At 43.6% G+C, this 14,845-nt stretch overlaps 1 protein-coding gene across 2 annotated transcripts in view; it reads right to left on the reverse strand.

Annotated features, from left to right (window-relative positions):
• NetA (Netrin-A) overlaps positions 1-7,505 on the reverse strand; it is a 42,627-nt gene extending 35,122 nt beyond the window's left edge. For both annotated transcript variants that reach the window (XM_017162690.3, XM_017162692.3), the window contains exons 1-2: positions 7,194-7,505; positions 5,601-6,768 (exon numbers count right to left, since the gene is read on the reverse strand). In XM_017162690.3, coding sequence (XP_017018179.1) covers positions 5,601-6,720 — 1,120 coding nt within the window. In that variant the 5' untranslated portion in view covers positions 6,721-6,768; positions 7,194-7,505. The remainder of the gene's footprint in view (positions 1-5,600; positions 6,769-7,193) is intronic.
• Between the last annotated feature and the right edge of the window lie 7,340 nt (positions 7,506-14,845).

Genomic DNA, 14,845 nt, shown 5'->3' on the forward strand with positions numbered 1-14,845 from the left:
AAATATGTATATATGTATATATATGCTTGTAAGTATATATACATATTTTGATTTATGTTGCCGTTCTGCTGCTGCTGCTGCCGCGTTTTTCCCCTGTCCGATATGCCATACATATCATTAGGCAGTTGCCTATCGAGGGGGGTTTGTTTAGTTTCAGGAATCACTGGAGTTTTGTGACTGGACGTCTAGTTCTTAATGAAAAATCTTGGAAGAACTCCTTTTAAAATGTAGAGGATATTTTTTTCAATATTTTCCTTGCTTAAAACCTTCGAAAACTTTAATTTGTAAGCCTTAGAACATCTTGTTTCTGTTTTAAAACTATTCTTCTTACGACAACTTAGTATTCTTTTTCAGAAAATTATTCAAAAATACAATATATGTTTATATATATTTAATTTAAAGGATCGCAAATGACTTCTTTACTTCATAGATAGACCGAAATTATAATACCCTAAAAGGCTATAAAAATATAAAAGGATCATATTAATATTAGAGGAGTGCCAAGTGATTTTTTTATTACCAAACTTTTGGCATTTAATATGCTCCTTGGTTGTCCCTAGTCTAATCCCAAGTTGTTTTATATTAAAATAAATTTTAATTAATTGAAATTTAAAAACTTATCATCTACCCTCGCTGCTGTGCCTGTTGCATGTTCCTGCTGTGCCTATTGATGTTGTTGTTGCGCATGGGCAGCTGCCCCAAGTCAGAGTTCGCCTTTCGCTTCTTGGTTGGCCTCTTGGCAGGTCGAAGGGAATTTTTCGCAATTCGAATTCAAATTCGAAGGAATTCCCCAGCACATGTGCTTGTGCTCCTCCTTGCTGCTGTTTTGTGTACAAATGTATTAGCAACAAAAATGATTTAATAGATTCCACGAAGAGGCCGGCTCCTTCTCCCCAGCCTCCTTGGCATTCTTGGCTGCTGTTTGTGTTGACATTTGCCAAGGCGGCATTCAGGGCTTATTAAAAATGTATCTGACAGCGCCATGAAGCATGTAGCCATCCGAAGGATAGCGAGGGGAATCTGAATGCGAATGGGGGAGGGGGAGGGTCCTAGTCGCCCTGGCCCCTGATCCAATTAACTGCTTACACAAAACTCAAATGGCCAGACAAATAGAGACGAGAGGGAGGTGGAGAAAGAGTCCTGCAGCCGGGCAGGACATGTGTAGAGACCCGACTCCAACTCACCTGCCAAGTAATAACAGTTGAAATCAACGCACAGCATTCGTCCTGACATCCTGGCTGGCCCTTGGCCATTTCCAAGCTACCTTTTTCTACCTTTTTGCTACCTTTTTAAAGAAGCTGCTGTCCAGTCTCTATGTTATACAAAACCCCTCCTAGTTGTATATATTTTTGTCAGAAAAGTTTTATAAAATCTACATACATCCTGGGCAGAGCATTTGCTAGTCGCTGGCAGGACACAGCTGCTGATCCTGCCTCAAAGCTGCTGACTTAACGTTGCCGTTTTGCTTTGCTTTGTTTTGTTTTGGCTTTTGAGCTGCTCTGTTGTGTGTGTCCTGGCTGTTGCCTTTTGCTTTTGACGTTCGGGGTTGCATGTGTAGCGTTATGTGCATAAAAAATAATCATAATCACTTGAAAGCCAGGCCAGAGAACGAAGCGAAAGCGAAACCCAAACCCAAACCCAAACCCCACTCAAACTCCAGAGAAAAGGGCTCTGTTTTGCCTGCCGGCGTTTTGAGCACTCAGAAAACATAAACCCAGCCATGGAATCAAGCATTTTCCAAGTGATTTTCACTTTCCCGGGGCTTATTAAAAATATGGCTAAATGAATTTGATGGAATTTAACATTAAAGGACGAAGAGCAGGGCCAGGAAGTGTGACTCGCGTGTGCTGGCCAGTAAATCAGAGCGAATGGCAATGACAGCCTCGTCACAGACAGCCGGCCATCATAACGAATGGCCCGACAAACCAATCTCCCATCAAAAAAAACCCCATCAGCAGATCCTGAAAACCGCCCTACACCACCTGGGGATTTCATATCCTTTCTTTTTCTGTTCCAGGAAGTCAAAGGTATATAGTTTTAGTCAGAAAATAAATTATAAAAAGCATAGCTATTCAAATTAAATGCGAAAATTGATATTTTAAGCCAATTTCTGGTTTTGTTATTTGTAGTAAATTAAAACCAAAATGAACAGGGTATCCCCTAGTCGTAGCACTTGTTCTAGCTGCTTTTTTTCACAGCCTGAAGTGCGCATTTGACAAGCCCGGTAAACAACAATTAAAATGACAACAGAGGAGCTGGGCTAGGCGAAGGGATTTTTGCACGTTTCCCTTTCGCTCAGTTAGGGGGAATATGTTGAAGGGAAAATCAGAAAACTCTCCCCTGAAATGTAACTGATAAAAACTGACACAAGGATGCTGTGCGAAATTATAGCCCCAGGACCTTAGCATTCCCACACACAAAGCAGCGAAATCGCAGCCAAACAATGCCCGTGCTCCATGGCTCCAGTTTTCAGGACAAATAACTTGAGGACATGCCAATGCAATTTCGAATCAATGTCCAGGGCCAGCCAATGAAGACGCAACCAGGACGAGCGACAGCAGAAAAGAAAAAATATAAACAGAAAAGGAAACTCGACGGAAAACTGATGGGAAAATGCAGCAAAAAAAAAAGAAGAGCAAGGGAAATGAATACATTTTTTTGGAAGGAACTAAAGAACAGGCAGGACTCTGGGAGCTCTAAATTCTGTTAGCTTTGAGATTTGTGGAAAATATTTATAAGGTCTTGAAAATGCTTAAAAATTAACTTCAGGGTTGGCTAGAAAGAAGCTTGTGCATAAATAAATTCATAAATAAAGCTCTAAACTCATGAAGTTTAATCTTATTTTCATTAAACAAGCTACTAATTAGATATTTCTGGTATAAATATCGCTCTCCCTAGTCGCCGCTAGATGACACATAACCATCAAGTAGTGTAGCCCCTCCTCCCTTTGATTTTTGTTGGACAAATTGGCCGGCTAATTTGCGCGGCATTTGCCTAAGCCCCGGAACATTTATCACGGCTCTTAAAGCATTCTAGACCTGGCAGGGGCGGGTGGAGGAAGCCGCAAGAGTGAAACTATTTTCGGTGCGGCAACAACGCGGCGTATGAGTAATGTCTTGATTTGCCAAACGTTTTAACGGATTTAAATTTATTTATTGCGTCGCCTGCCGACGTTAATTTTAGCCTCTCTCGCCTCTTGTTTGTTTGTTTTCGTTCCCATTCAGTTTCACTTTTTTTGGATGCTGCTATAAGGAATGTCGATCCCAAACCGAATCGAAGGTGTTGACGGAAGTGTGATGGAGAGTGTTCGCTGGCCTTATGATTGAAGAGTTATGTCTGGGTCAAAGTTGGAGCCTTCCCGGCTCATTAGGAATATATGTATGTAGGATGGGGAGATATAGATGTATATCTTTCGACTATAAATCCATGAAATTTATGCTTCGAGTTGGGAGTTTGGCGATTTATGTTGAAAGAATATGGATGGCTTCCGGTGCTGTGTGTGTGTGGAAATCGATGGCATTGCATCTTGGGCATTAATCACAATATTCTTTTGGTTGCTATGGATTTATATATATATGTATATAAAGGATAAAATCGGAAGAGTATTTAGTGGTCCTTGTTCTTAATTTATAGATATTAAATATCTTGGGTCCTTGGGTTTCCTTCGCTACCTTCAAAGAGAGACTTATTTCTACACATTTTCTTGTATGAAAATATTTAAATATCTCCTTTATCTCCTTTATCCTGACAAGAACCTTCCCTGCTAATTGCCGCCAGAATTACTTTACACTTCGATAAGAGATATTATCGCATTGCAATGCCAATGCAATCTGCACGCATATGGTGGCTTTTCCTCATTTTCCTGCATCCGTTCTTTTCGCGCGGCACCATGGACATTTTTCCGATTTTCCTGTTTTCCGATTTCCCATTTCCCTTTCATTGGCGGTCAGTAATTGCCGGCTGGCCGTGTTGTTTTTGTTTTTTGTTTGAGGTCACATTGAACGTCAAAAGCGGCGATGGCAGCGTTAATTTCGTTTGCCCATAAACATGCAACATATGCGCGAGTCCTGTGCGAGAGTCCTGGAAGGGGGTTGCAACCCTAATAAACCCACATGGGAGGGAGGCGGTTGTCCTGCCACACGTGCCTGCCTTTGATAAGAGCGTCCTGCCCTCGTCCTTTGTGCCAGGCAGGGTGTGTGTGTGTGCGAATGTGTGTGCGCGCCGTGCTGGTGTGACTGTGATTTATGCACTAAACAATGCCAAAGGTCCTGCGACTGCAAGTCCTGCGCCCCCGCAGGACCTATGGAAAAAAAAATACAAGCATAGAAACTGCAATGTTATGGCACGTGATGACCACGAAGGACACTTTCATCAAGTGCCTGGAGCACAGGCAGCGCCACATTGAGTGATGCCCACAGGGGAAGAGTCGAAATTTCCATATAATTTAAGCTTCACAATGGGAAATATTTATATAAATATATATTTGTGATATTTATTTTCTTATTTGTGATGTATATTAAGTGAAGAACTCAAGGAAACTCCAGCAGGAGCAGGCTATTTATGTTTATAATTATTTCAACAACATTTCGATGCCCTTTCAGGCACTCCTCCTCCTCTCAACCCTCATATTTTTTGGCATTTTCCAAAGATAAGTGCAAAGGACCTTCCCTGCTCTTACTCTCTCTCTGCTCGCTCTTGTTGAAAATGCTTATCAAATTAATTTCGCTTAAATTCGCGCTTATTGTTGTTGAAGCCCAGCGAGTTTTAGAGGGTTAATTGCGAGGGTTTATCCTGGCGCTGATTCGAGGGTTGGCCCCGGTATTTGTCGATCGATTGTGAAAACGGTCTCACTTACCCCCCAACCCAAAACCTATACACGTGTCCATTGAGTTGTTCAATTATGGCTAAGCCAAATCCGCAGTCTAAACAGTCTTCGAGGTCGTCGCAGGACTCCTTATCCTGCACCCAAAAAAAAAAAGAGCAAGCCGATGACGTTAAGACGAAAGCCAAACACACGCGACAGCCGAGTCGAAATTGAATTCAGATAGAGTTGTTGTCCCGGAATCCGCCACCCTGCCAGCATCCTTACAACTTCTTTATTTTAACTTTGCGCCCCGATATGTTTGCTCAACAGATTGGGCCAGCAGCAGGCGAGTCCTTGGGGGTTACTCTGCCTGCCAGGGAAATTTCCCTTTATTGGCCCTGTTTTTTCCTTGGCCTCAGAGGGGGAGTGCAAGCCTGACTCTGGAGTCCAGGTAGCAATGATTGACACATGGCTGAGGTCCAGGTAAGGCCCTCTGTGTTCAGGTAGAGTCCTCTCAAAAACTAAAGCCTGGCTGGAAAACTCATTTACACGCCTCAAAATCCCCAAATGGAATCAATCTGCTCGAGTGTTGACTTAGCTTAAGAGTTCTTTCCAAGGATTTTTGCAAGGATAAGGTTTGAGCAAGAGAATGCCTACATAATCCCTTTTAAATATCAAGATAAAAGATCAAAGGAATGCCTTTTCTATATATTTAAGCCTATATTCTTTATATAGAAAATATCTAAAGTTTATAAATAAATAAAATCAAATTATAAATCTTGGACTCTGGACTCACCCTTGCACTGGTTGGTCTCCCGCGCCGTGGCCCTGGCCCAGGGCCTATCGAAATGGAAGAGCTTGCACCGCTCACAGTCCCTGCCCGCCGTATTGTGGCTGCACTCACAGCTCAGCTGCCCGTTGGCGTCCGGCGAGCACTTGGAGGCGTGGCCATTACACTTGCACCTTCCGCCCACCGTGAAGTCAGACACGGCATAGTGGAGTCCACCGCCTGGTCCTATGGCTGCCGCCTCTCCTGCCTCCGCTCCAGGATTCAGCTCAATGTTGTTGTTACTCGCCGGTCCATGGGCCAGCGGCAGGCTGTACTTGCCGCCGGTGAGCAGCTCGGCGGCCGAGGCTGCCCCCATCTCGGCCAGCGGCAGATGGAGGCGATGGAACACTATCCGTATATCGGTGGCCGTCACAAAGTCCTGCAGCACCGGCGAGGAGTCAAGATCGCGGGCCGAGGGCCGTCCGTCCAATGTGCTGAAGGCAATCCTCGAGGGCAGAGCCTCGCCGGGGGCGTGGCGCGTGAGGTCCGTGCAGCGGGCCTCGTGCTCGTTGTGCCTGCTGACAGTCTGGCGGGCGGGGCGACCAAAGTAGCGCCTGCACTGGGAGCTGTAGAACTGGAATGGCTGCCAGTTGACGCCGTAGTCGGAGCTCTTGTAGATCACCATGGAGTCCGGGCGGGGCGCGTGCGGGCAGAGCTGCAGGGTCACGTAGGTCAGCTCGAACTTCTTGCCCAGCGAGAGGGTGAGGGTGACGTTGTCCCCGTTTCCGCCTCCTCCCCCGCCGATGGTGTTGCCGCCGGACACGGGAGCGGAGCGCCAGCAGGTCACGTTGTTCGAGTTGTTCAGATCGGTGAGGGCGCGGGCCGGGAAGCTGCGCAGCGGATTGGAGAGGTCACAGGTGTGGCAGGCCATGTCCCGCTCCCGCTCCTGGAACTCGCAGTACCGCTGTGGGCCCTCCGCCCCGCAGGTGCTGCTGGCGGCCACCGGGGCATCGTAGGCGGCGTTCACAAAGTCCGGGACGCAGGCACGAGGCTCCCCGGCCTTGTCGTAGCAAAGATCGTCATTGGGAATGGCCCGGGCGAGGGCCAGGAGCACCAGGCCACAGATCAGGGCAAAGTGGTGGGGCATCCTGCGAACGTGAGGGATCACTGGATAATCACTGCCGCTTTTCAGTCACTGAAAAAATGAAACACTATATTTTAATTCATTTAATTAAGAGCTTTTAATTCGTTTTTACTTAGGGAATAACATTTTTGATTATTTGAAATTCAAGGAAATTATAAAATTATAATTGTAGTATTATAATTTATATATTATCAGTAAAATAATCACTACAAAACGCTGAAAAAAATATAAACTTAAATTTGTAATATTTTTATATCTGATTTGTTTGACTTTTGATTTAAAGCTTTGACATTTCCAAGTAATTCACAAGAAATTCGCTAAGATTCTTTGGAAAATTATGTAAATTATATATTATGTTGTATTTAAAAACATTTTTTGTTGCCGCTTAATAGTAGCTGTTTTTGTAAAGAATTTTGTATTAACATTACCTTAAAAAACATTAAATTTCTTTGAACAAAAAATGAAACTTTCTTTACCTTTTTCACTGGGTTTTCTATTGTTTCAATCACTGCCAGAAGTTTTGATGTTTTTTATAATTTTTCACTCGAAACACGGATTGTTTTTAAGGCCAACAAAGTCACGAGTACCACCGAAAGTCGTTGTTTATTTGCTGATAACTTGTGAACAGTTTAAACCTTTTCTTTCACACAGGAAACCAACTCGAAAAAAAAGGAGTAGCGAAATCCGGCTCCGGCGCTTCGGTAGCCGTATGCGCAGGCGTTTTAAGTCGCTCGCTTCGGGTCGCGTCGGGGCGTTTTAAATCGCGTGCGAGTCGTCGATTCGGCTGTCCAAAGGCGACTGTTCGGCGCTCGTTCGTTGCTGTTCTGCACGTGCGTGGTTGTTCGGTGTGTGTGTGTGTGTGTGTGCCTGCATCTGTGTTGCGATCGTTGTCAGCAGCATGTTGCTAACCCGAGAGTGGGAGTGGGATGCTGCTGCAGCAGCACTTGTACTGTCAGAGAGAGCGCAACAGAAACCGTAAGATGAGAGAGAGAGCTCTTGACGAGTTGCGCAGTCGCTGGCAACATTTGTTGCTGCTGCCAGGCAACTTTGTTGCTGGTTGGATCGAAGAATGTTGCCAAGCCTCTTGATTTCCGAATAATACATTGTTTATGTTTTTTCCGAGGTGGATCGTGGGTCGTAATTTATTTACCGGTGCCTTGTGGAGCTTCTTTGTAATTACTAATATTTAGGTATAGTTTCCTTATAATTTGAAACTAATATATAAAATAAATAGCACTTTTCGAACTTGGGTTAAACAAAAAAGTTTGTAGGACAATGTTTTATTATTAAATGTTTAGATGAATAAAAAGAAAACACAACACTCCGTGGGGAGAGGGAGAGCCACATTTCGTAAGGGCTGCTAGTGGGATCACACTGCCTCTGGAAAATAAGCGCGCACCAGAGAAAGTTTTAATTATAATTATTTATATAAAAAAGAGGAATTGCTGATATCACGATGGCTTCTATCTTGACTGTCATTCGATTAAAAGACCCATAAAAAAGGTGACTCAGATGGTAGACAAAAAAGTGAAGAGCACAGAATGCAAGACGTGCAACTTTTAGCGGCCACTTCCCCGTCCCCGTTAACCTGGTCAGCATAAACCCACCTGGTTCGTACTTCTTGTAACTGCGTTTTATGCGAACCCATCTCATAAATTCCACAATTCCAATTCCTGGTAAAATAATGTATTGCCTCAATTCGACTGTAAATCTTGGGGATTTTGGTAAGACATTAGAGTAAGAGCACAATTTGCTTGGTTTTAATTATTAATTAAATAAATACGCCCATCTGTAGTACACCCCTTCCCGAAACCAACTTGCTACTTATTTAGTGCTCCATAAATACGAGCAAGCTCACTCCGTAAATTCCACAAGTTTATGGCTTCTGCGGATGATGTAATTAGCTTTATATATTCCGGAATCAGCAAACTATACCTTATGCCCGCCCAGTCTATAAATTCCGGTAGCTAAAAGCTGTACTTTTGCTGAACTTTGATTGGAAGCGAATATCATTTCTGGGGCTAATCGAATTAAATGGATTTCAAGCCCAAGATATCGGTTGTATAGTACTTAAACTGTGGGACAAGGTCTTCGTTATGCCGGGGCGTTCCTTCTTTTTTTTTTTGTTGCTTCTTCATCGGAGTCCCCTTTCTCATTCCGCTTCTATGCTTCTCTCCACGCTCTCAGTGTGTGTGTGTGTGTTTGGCTTCGATGGCTATCGGTATAATGAAGACGGCCGCTCGTCTTGGCCCGGTTCGGAGTCCCACTCCCAATCCCCAGCTCCGCCTTAAAACCAACTCTCGTTCTGGCGTTGGCCAAGTTATTAAGTTGTCGTTAATGAAAATCATCAATTTTCGAAGAGGGGCGCGTAATTACGACGAGTGGTTGGCGATGCCCCAAGCCCGATGCCCGATGGCTTCATTAAAGCCCGGCCATAGCTCCCGCCCCCACAGCCCCTCCGGGCAGAGGCGCCTACTCCAGCATTTTCTGCATTCTCTGCCTCTGCCTGCACCTTGCTGATAAGAGTTTCACTTTCAGCTCTGTGGTTCCACGCGATTTGTTTGTTTTGGCTTTTGGAGGCGCATATAATTAGCTGTGGGGGGCAGGGGAGGGGGTGGAAGAGTGGAAAGGTGCTGGGAGTGGGTCATGTGTGTGGTTAATGGTCGAAACCACATTTGAATCTGGCTTGATGGTTTGTTTTCTCACGAGCTATAGTTTCTGAGGGCATTTTCTAAGCTATTACCGATAATCAAGCGTAAATATAGATTAATTTATACATTTAAATAAATATTTTATAATATAAAAAAAATACAAAAATTATATGTCACTTATTTAAAAATAATTTAAGGATATAGAGGCATTTTCCTGATTAATAATGTCAACAACTTATTGATAAGCTATGTATTATAAACTAAAAACTCTTTAAAATTTATTTAAAATCTTGGTAATTCCAATTTTATTTTCCGCTTTGATTAATATCTCAAAATTATTTATATCGATCTGAGTAATTAACTTTAATTGAAGCCAGTGATTAGATGTCTGCCCACTTGGCAGCCTCCTTTGGTGTGGTTGACTGTACAAATATGCCGCCCACCCACACACACACACACACACATCCGAGGAAAGACAGCTGGCCGGCTCATTTCCGCTTCCTTTGTTGATGCGGCTTCCACTTCCGCTCCGCTTACATCTCCATCTCCATCTCCACTACCATGTCCATATATCCACTTCCAGCTCCGCCCAAAGCTGCTTCTGGTCGTGCGGCTTATCGGCTCCTTGCCGGGATTGGCCTGGGCCTGGATGCAGGGCTTGGAAGCAGGAGGGATCAGAACTTTTGCTTTATTACCTTGGCAGTAGGCGTGGCAGCAACAGCCGCAAAGCCCACGACCGCAACAAGAGGATGAGGTGAGTATGTGTGCGGGCATGCACTCTAAGAAAAAATTATATACAAACTATAAATAGTAATTAAGGAGAAGCTTAAGAAGAAGAGCAAGTAAAGCGGGCAATAAAAAGAGAATTAATATTTAAAAAATGAATGAAAACTAACTTCGGGTAGCCGAAATTTGTATACCCTTGCAGTTTAAACATAAATAATAAATATAAATAAATAAAAATAAATATTAATAGATATAAATAAATATAAATAAGTAATTATAAATATAAATAAATCCCTAAAGCTCCTTAGTATCGGCTTAGTGTTCCTTTGTGTTTGTTTGTTTTCCCTGGGTGTGTGTGTGTGCTGCATTTGTGTGTGTGTGTGTGTGTGTGGGCGGCCAGACAGTGCCAAACTTTGGCTTAATATTGGCAAGTGCGTAATGAAAATTGCATTGTCGTTTTCGGTAGATGGGCTGGGATCGAAGTCCGGCCAGTCCTTTTGTCATTTGTGCTCCCAAATGGGCTCTGTCTGTCTGTCTGTCTCTTTGTTTGTTTGCTTGCCTGTTTGTTGGTTCGCCAGGCTGCCCGGCGGCAAGATTTTTAGATTATGACGGCTCTGAATCCTCTCTAGCAGGCTCAGCTCATGGGCCTCGCCACCAGCTCCAGCTGAAAATGAGTGCATCAGGCAAAAAATCAGGTTAATTTTAGCTTTTACATACATAATTCCAACTGTTTTAAGCCCTAAAAAATATATTTCTGGCTACAGAAAGATGTCTAGAATTTAAATATATTTTTTAATACTTTTGTTTTTTATTAAAAAAAAAGTCTATTTCTCCCAGTGTCTGCATTTGTTTGTCGCATTTATTTGTGTTTTGGACACTCTTTCACTTTATTGGCGACATCAATGACCGGCCAGTCCTGCTCCTCATCGAGGATTTGGGGGTTCACACGCCTGCAACCCGTTGGCTTGCCCCGCTCCCCACCTCCTTCCCCTTTGGACCTTTGTGGTCGCTTTTTCGGCCAGTGTTTATCTTGGCGCTTTGTTTGTCTTTTGCCGTAGTTGTATCTTGATTTTATTGCCCGAGCTGCAAACATGCAAAGGCACAACCCGCACAGCTCCACAAAAAAAAAAAAGATATAGAAGGGGGCGGGTCCCGGTCAGGGGGGCGGTGCAGCTAAAACGCACAGATAGATGACTAGATTCCTATCAGCGTCAATAAATAAAGTTTTTAAATGGAACAAGAAAATAAATATGTGTCTCCCTGTGTCTCCTTGTTGTCACCGAGCTGCTGCAGGACGGGGCGAGGACGAGGACAGTGGGCCAAAGGTGATTAAGAGGCCAGAAAAATACGGAAAAACATGTACCAAAGAAAACCCAGGGCATCTAATAGGATTAGGTTTAAAAATTATTAGCACATATCATTGTGGAGGCACTCTTGGGTTGCCATGTTATAATAAATATTGTTTTACCTTAGGATTCTCAAGTGGAAATATGATAAATGATTTTCTAATACCTGATAGTGTTTTGGAAATATTAATATACTATAAAGAAATACATCATTTGAGACGGAAATATAATTTCCAGGCATTAATTAGCATTTTATATGCTAAGATATAATTTTATATAAAAATATAATTTCCAGGCATTAATTTAATATTACAAGGCATAACTTCATTCAGAATTGTAAGTCACAGGCATAAATTACCTATTATTTGTTTTGAATATTAAATATAATTTGGTTTTAAAGCTCAAACAGTTAAGTAAGAAGTATCTCTTAATAATTGTTGAATGTATATAGCATATATTTATGTTTTCGTACCACTGTAACCCTCTCTAGGCCCGCCCCTGCTTAGCTGCCGGCTTGGCTGATATTGAAAAAGTTTTTTTTTTTTCGAGTATCTATTGCTGTGTCTTTTCGTCTCTCGGCCTTCCTGTGGCCCTCCTTGGTCCTCCTTCTCTCTTGGTTGTCTCTTTGCCAGTCTTTCCCAGTCTTCACAGTCTCCGAAGTCTCCTCTGTCTACTCAATCTCCCCAATTTTCTCAGTCTCCGAAGTCTCCTCACTTTTCTCAGTCTCTCGCAGTCTTTCTCAGTGTGTCTGGCTGTCTGTTGGCTGTCTGTTTGTTTGCGCGCTTTGTCTCCTGTCTTGTGCAATATGCGTTGTGTCTCCCCCTTCTCTTTTGCCACTTTTTCCGCCTACTTTTACCGCCCACTCTTTCCACCCACTCTGCCCGGCCAGTTTTTCCGGAGACTCCAAAACTCCCACACAGAACAAATGCTTCCAAAATTCGTAGTTAATTTTAAATCTATTTTAATTCCCCAAAACTTTTCCGCTAATTGAGGTTTTTAAATAAATTAATAGTGTAACAATTACTTTTATAAATAATAAATATTATAATAATAAATACCAAACTGGCCTGAAAATTACACAAATAAAATCCAAGCAAAAAAGTTCCAAGAGAACTGCTTGGGTTTGGGTTTTCCTGGCAACTTCAGTTATTGCTGCTTGATTTTATAATTAGCCTGGCCATTATTAGCAGTGGATCCCAATCCGGATCCATCCAGAGGAAGACAAGGAAGGAAGGAAGTATGGAAGCTTGGCCAGGAAGCTGGCAAGAATTCCATGTCGAAGTCAACTCGTGGCCATTAAAACCGGCCAATTACCTTCAAGACTCATTAAGTGCTGCAAGCGATGGCAACTGGCGGCGGGTGGGTGAAAGTGGCAGTGGGTGGGTAAAGGGATGCCAGGGGTTAACTGGGAGCTGACTGGGTGGAAAGCTGGCACCGCCGAAAGGGCTGTTAGCTGACCGTTACAATCGAATTAGGCGCCGCTCGCAACGCTAAATGCAATTAAAACTACAAGATGTTGATTACATTAGAAGTGCACGACAAACAGGAGCAGGAGCAGCACGAAGTAGAGCTCGAAGCACGGATAGCAGGATCGAAGGAGGCAGCGGAGAAGAGGAGCCTGTTCTGGCCAGGACATTTCAAGCGTTTCCCCACGACATTGCTGATGTTGTTGCCATGCCCGGCGAACTTGTGGCTACACAGCAAGAAAACCCTAGTAATTGTGCTCTCTGAGCAAACCCACATTGGAAGCCAAGTGGCCACTCAATTAGCTGGCAGCCAAAGTCAAGGAGCACGCTTCTAACAAATTGGCCAAGAGATGGAGTTGGTAGAAAACTAAGTACTTAGTCGGAGTTTTTATATATCGAGAGGAGCCCTTAATAAATATTTTTAAACAGGGAAATAAATTTTTCGTTTTAGCAAAAAGCTACGATTTTTAATAAATTATCTGCTTAATTTGCTTGAAATTATTTATCAAAATAATAATTGGAAAATAAATAATTATGGGCAAATGTTAAAACTCTAAAATGGGATATATATATTTTTTTCCTGTGTATGCCTGGCTCCCGGGCCAAGTTGTGTCCCCACGACGACTCTCGGCAGCTTCATAATTTATCCTTTTTTTTTGCACTGGCGCTGCTCCTGGTCGTTGAGGTCCTTTTTTTTCTGTCACGTTCCTGCCGAAAAATTGTTGCGGTTGACCAAAATTATTTTTTTGTCCACAAAAAACGTGGCGGCGAGAGTAAACAGGAAAGTTTGTCAACGCGGCGGGTGGAGGAGTAGGGTATCCTGGCCAGGAGGGGAAGGGGTTCAGAGCGGACTAATGTGTCAGGCATCAGTCATCGGTGTGAGTGTGTGTGTGTGTGTTTGTGGCAGGGACACAGCATAAAGCCGGAATCCTCAACGCTAATTTGTGCATGATAAATTATTTATGCTAAAGCGAAAACCGCCGGAAACAAGCGCAAACCGCATGGACCGCATAATCCGGCTAAGCACAAATTACAATCCGAACTTGGCCAAAACTCGGGAAAGTGCGGAAAAGGCGAGGGAAAATCGGGTAGAGTCAGCTCGAAATAACTTGTCAGCAAGCTAATCCCTCGCACCGCGCTGCCAACACGAATCACTCGTCTCCGATTCCATATTTACCCCCACTTCCCCCGGAGAAACTCCACCACAGGAATGTCCTGGCTTCAAAGGAATCAATGGTAAATCACAGCAAACGCGAATAAACAGATTAGGCAAGCTTAGCCGGCGATTCCTGGCTGGGAATCGAATGGAAATATAAATATGAATCTGAAATCTTGCCCTGATTAGCGCAGGAGTTGACCTCCATTTAACTTAAAGCCTGGGCTTCTGGCTCGCCTCTCTTCCTCGCAGGACATACGCCGTCAGCGCATTATCGGGTTATGCAAGTCCTCTGCAAATTAAGCCCTGTATAAGGGCAAACCATCAGCTAATTGATTTAAGATTTCCTCCTCGCTCAGCAGCACCTGCTGCCTCACCTCCCCTCCCCACCATCCCAAGAGAGTCCATTTACAGCGAGGAGAGACAAAATCCTTGAGCTTAATCAGCTGCTCCTTCTGCCGATGGTTGCACTTAAAGGCATTTGCCCTTGCTGCAGCTTTTGTATACTGGAAAACCCTTTGGGGAAATGGATGAAAAATGGATGGAATATTTAGAAAGAGCTTGAAAAGTGGGTCTAAGGAGAGTCCTTTCTTTGGAGGTAAAAACTTCCTCTATTTTCTATTTATATTTTATGTCCTGGTTGGTAAGTCTATCCCGTTTTGGCTCAGTGTACTCTCCCCTCACCCCTCGCCTGACCCTCTTTGTGCTGGCCATTTCATTGCTTTGGCAAACACTTGCTGCCAGCTGCCGCCGTTGCCTTCATTTGAATGGCAACTGGCGGGA

This window comes from Drosophila kikkawai, chromosome X (assembly GCF_030179895.1).
Source record: "Drosophila kikkawai strain 14028-0561.14 chromosome X, DkikHiC1v2, whole genome shotgun sequence".
NCBI lineage: Eukaryota > Metazoa > Arthropoda > Insecta > Diptera > Drosophilidae > Drosophila > Drosophila kikkawai.